Consider the following 3,751-nt stretch of genomic DNA (forward strand, 5'->3'; position numbering starts at 1 on the left):
GTGCAAATGAATGCTCACTAGAAAGGATCTCTAGACTGTTGGACTCACCCAGTCTCGAGTGAAGCTCACAGCACACCTTAGTCTATGGTGACCTCATGAGGTGACAATATTGTATGCAGCTTGTCTCACCAGATGCGTTTAACAGAAGTGTAATGTCATAACAATCATTGTTTTCCTAGTGTCATTTAGCATTTTTGTGTAAACTAGAGTGTACTGTGGTGATAGGAGTACATCTTTTCAGTCATCCCACTCCTTTGTGTGAGGCGGGGTCACTGGGTCAACAAAGCTCTTTAGACGGCAGGGGTATGGGCAGACACGGGCGGTGACATGGACCGTTTACAACTAATGCCATTAAATGTTCCACTCTTTGCTGCCTGTTCACACTCAACCTGTTCAGGGGCTTGGTGGAGTAGCTATTGTATTTAAAATAGCAGGGATTTTTATTGAAACTGATGACTTAAGACACATTCTCTAGTGTCAAGCACAAGCATAGCATTACTCAAAGATCATGTTCATGTCCAACAGTCAGGTGACTTATACTCCCTGCAAATTTAAAAGTCTCAAATGGGACTAGATGAAGTATGTGCACACTTGTTCCTCAATGTAAGGCGTGAGAGAGCATATTTAAGAAATTTGGGAGGTTTAAATCTAATATAGTATCTCAACACATCTGTAAACTGAACATGTTGGTAATGACTTAACATTGTTTTGCCCTTTTCTGTACACACTCATAAGCAAAGCTGAGCAGGTTCTGTAGGCAACATGGGTCATTTTATTTTTTAGAATCACAATCGTCAGGATTTTTGCCATTTCGTAACACCAGTTGTTGCAATGAACAGGGGTATGTATAAAAGTGAGCAAATACTTGAAAAAGCAATGACAGATGTAATATTTCGGTACGTGCAACTTACCGTTCATGTTAAGTATAAGGATTGAGTGTAATAAAAAGCCATTTGCTGCCACCTAATGGCCATGTAGCTTACTGCAAAACAAACATTTAGCAATAAGGAGATCTGCAATCTTGTGATATCTAGCCATGCAATATTATTTTTATTAAATCTAGTAAGTGCCAAGCAATACATGTGAAGGTTTCACTGAAGAAAAAACAAAACAAAACAAAAAACTACTTACTTAAACCCCAACCCTTACATTAAAACATACCCAAAAAAGTACAGTATTTTTTTATAACAAGGAAAGGCACATTAAATGCTGGTGTATAGGATTCTCTAAAACAAGCACAACCTACAAAGTAAACAGAGCTTGATGAAAGCTCTCTCTCTCTCTCTCTCCATAAACACCGACAGTATACACACAACCAGTCAGTCCCCTCGCGTCTAATGCCTCATGCCTGTCTTTCACAGTTGACTTGACATGGTTCCCTCTGGGCAATTCTTAAACAACCGTTCAAAACTTCCTCGGCTGCTGGATGAAAAAGATCCGTGGGCAGTGGGGCTTCTCCACTGCAGGGCGCAACTTGCTGTGCCTCACGCTCACGGGCATCTCTGTGAAGTCATGGCTCAGCTGTAAATACATCAGGCAAGAGTTACACAAGGCTTTTGAGATGCACTGGGATTAATCCAGCCAGTTTGCTTAGAATTAATTAACTTGAAATGCAAAGTAAGAACTGGCTTTTTAAAATAAATTAATGTTTTGTTTACTTTGTCAAGAGTTCCTGCCAGAAGAATATTAACTTGTTGCATCCTGTTAGAAGTAGTGAGGGATCTGCTGTAAGATCACAAATTTTAATGAACTTGTTAGAACAAACAAATGTTAGTAACATTATCAAAATAATACTTTCAAAACATCAAATGGTGTGAAGTACGTCATTTTGATATCCTTTGGTTTAGATTACAATTCAAATCCATGCATTTTATATTAATGCAGATCATAGGCCTACCTCAGTTTATCAGACCTCTTGGTCTCCTTCTCTGGAATTCCATGGCTGGAACTGTCGTCCAAGCTTTTCTTAGCTACCCGTTTACCTCCTGCCATCACTTGACCCAGAGAAGGAAAAACAGGTTAAAACATTAGTTATCCAAAAAAAAAAAAAAAAACAGCTATGTTGCACCCATGTTAAGCAGATTTTAAAGATTACAGTATGCAGGGGACCCTGACCCCATTCTGCTACTATGAAAAACTCTCCAAAACAGTCAAACGTATGGTAAACAGGTCACTGCTTGGCAGTAACTAGAGTCCAGAGAGAGAGGCTTATGTTTTAAAACAAGGATCAATCTGAGGGGATTAAAGCAAACAAATTTGGTTTAACTAAGTATAGTTGATGATACTTGACAAGCAGTAGGCTAAGCAAGGGTGTACATAAAATGTTAAGTAAAGACAATTTGGCGTCATAAAATTGGCTCCATAAGCAATAAGGAGGCAGATAACTTGAAAAAAAAACAACAACAAAAAAAACATTGAGACTGTGTTTTGATGGTCAAATAGGGCCTTTTTACAGCAGCCATATCGACAAGTCAGCAGAAAGTGATCAAATTAATTATGGCCCCGTTCTATTTAGAGGATCATAGGCTCACCAGTCCAGCTCATAACGTTACCAGAGCAATGGCGCAGATAAACGGAACAGGGCCATAATTAATTGGTTTAATTACACCTGTGTTTGCCCTGCTATGACATGTCAAAATGGCTGCTGTAAAAAGAGCATCTTGTTTCTAATGTGATTCAGTTTGTCCGACAGGATTTTGCATGCATTAGTCGTGCCTGTGTTCGGCAGGTGAGGACAGTTACTTTCACCAGCGGCCTGTTAGGAGAGAAAGTGCGTGAATCACGGTTGCACAATTGGCTTCGGCCGAGGTTTGCAACTAGCATCATCACAGAAATCAGCGATTAAATCAGTTTCCCACGATACGATTACAATATTAACCTGCGAATAATAACAGGACGGAAAAAAAAATCTGATAAAATGACGTTCTACGTCTCGGTCTACACGGCTCTCTTTCTGTGGGAGCAGTGGAACAAACAACAACAAAGCTTTGGCTTTAATGTAGTTTAAAAAAAAAATTCAACAGTGCAACTCGAAGTCGGCGCGAGCCTTTACCTGCCGGAGGGTGACCAGCTTTCAGCAGAGGAGTCTCCTTCGCTCCACATTTGGAGAATTGCTGCACCATTTTTGAAAAGGTTGAGAAGCTGCAAAGAAAGTACGAAACTACTCTCAGTGCGCACTTGTTTTTATGCTCAAACGGAGATGACGTCCTGTGTGGCAACAGGAAGCCTGCAGACACGCCCATTTGAATCTTTCACTGATGTTGAGCTTTGGCAAAGCGCAACTGAAACTGCTCTCAGGAATACGCTTGTATTTGTGTACATATATTTAGGTTGCTCGTATTTTTTTTTAGTTTTTTAAAAAAATTATTTCGTTCATTGTTTGTTTATTTATTTATTTATTTATCTAGCGAAGGACTGTCTTATTTTGAAAATCTTAGCAAAGCCGCATTTCAAATGAAGAAGCCCAACCCACTTCGTCTGTAAAGACAGTGGACCTTGAATAATCAATACGAATTTGAAAACAATCATTGCTCAATAAGGCATATTTAAAACTCCATCAGGGTTTGAAAAATTATACTTGCTTTTGTGTAAAAATGCATCTGCCCTGCAGGCCGTTGTGGTGCTGCAAGTTGCACAACTGCGATATCTCGTATTAATTTCCTCTTACTGGAAGGAAACATCAGTAGAGTGAGGCTGGCTTACACATTTTATCTTCTTTAAAATAAGGACCTCCTCACACTAAGCGGCACTC

General features: G+C 39.6%; 1 protein-coding gene across 2 annotated transcripts; it reads right to left on the reverse strand.

Annotated features, from left to right (window-relative positions):
• Positions 1 to 1,024: 1,024 nt before the first annotated feature.
• Positions 1,025 to 3,238, reverse strand: dap1b (death associated protein 1b). Of its 2 annotated transcripts, none has more exons than XM_032529845.1 (4): positions 3,053 to 3,238; positions 1,898 to 1,994; positions 1,659 to 1,722; positions 1,025 to 1,521 (listed from the first exon to the last, which is right to left on the reverse strand). In XM_032529845.1, the coding sequence occupies exons 1-4, from the start codon at positions 3,120 to 3,122 to the stop codon at positions 1,405 to 1,407; spliced, it is 348 nt and encodes a 115-aa protein (XP_032385736.1). In that variant the 5' UTR covers positions 3,123 to 3,238; the 3' UTR covers positions 1,025 to 1,404. The 2 variants fall into 2 exon arrangements, with proteins under 2 accessions (XP_032385736.1, XP_032385735.1); XM_032529844.1 differs by having other exon boundaries at positions 1,659 to 1,725.
• Positions 3,239 to 3,751: the final 513 nt, after the last annotated feature.

This window comes from Etheostoma spectabile, chromosome 11 (assembly GCF_008692095.1).
Source record: "Etheostoma spectabile isolate EspeVRDwgs_2016 chromosome 11, UIUC_Espe_1.0, whole genome shotgun sequence".
Taxonomy (NCBI): domain Eukaryota; kingdom Metazoa; phylum Chordata; class Actinopteri; order Perciformes; family Percidae; genus Etheostoma; species Etheostoma spectabile.

Bases quoted from the DNA above. Each gene is read 5' to 3' on its own strand.
- dap1b (XM_032529844.1), bottom strand. From the start codon at position 3,122: ATGGTGCAGCAATTCTCCAAATGTGGAGCGAAGGAGACTCCTCTGCTG. The intron at 1,995-3,052 runs GTAAAGGCTCGC...CTCTGGGTCAAG, and splicing joins AGCTGGTCACCCTCCGGCAG to TGATGGCAGGAGGTAAACGG. The intron at 1,522-1,658 runs GTAAACAAAACA...ATGTATTTACAG, and splicing joins TGGCAGGAACTCTTGACAAA to CTGAGCCATGACTTCACAGA.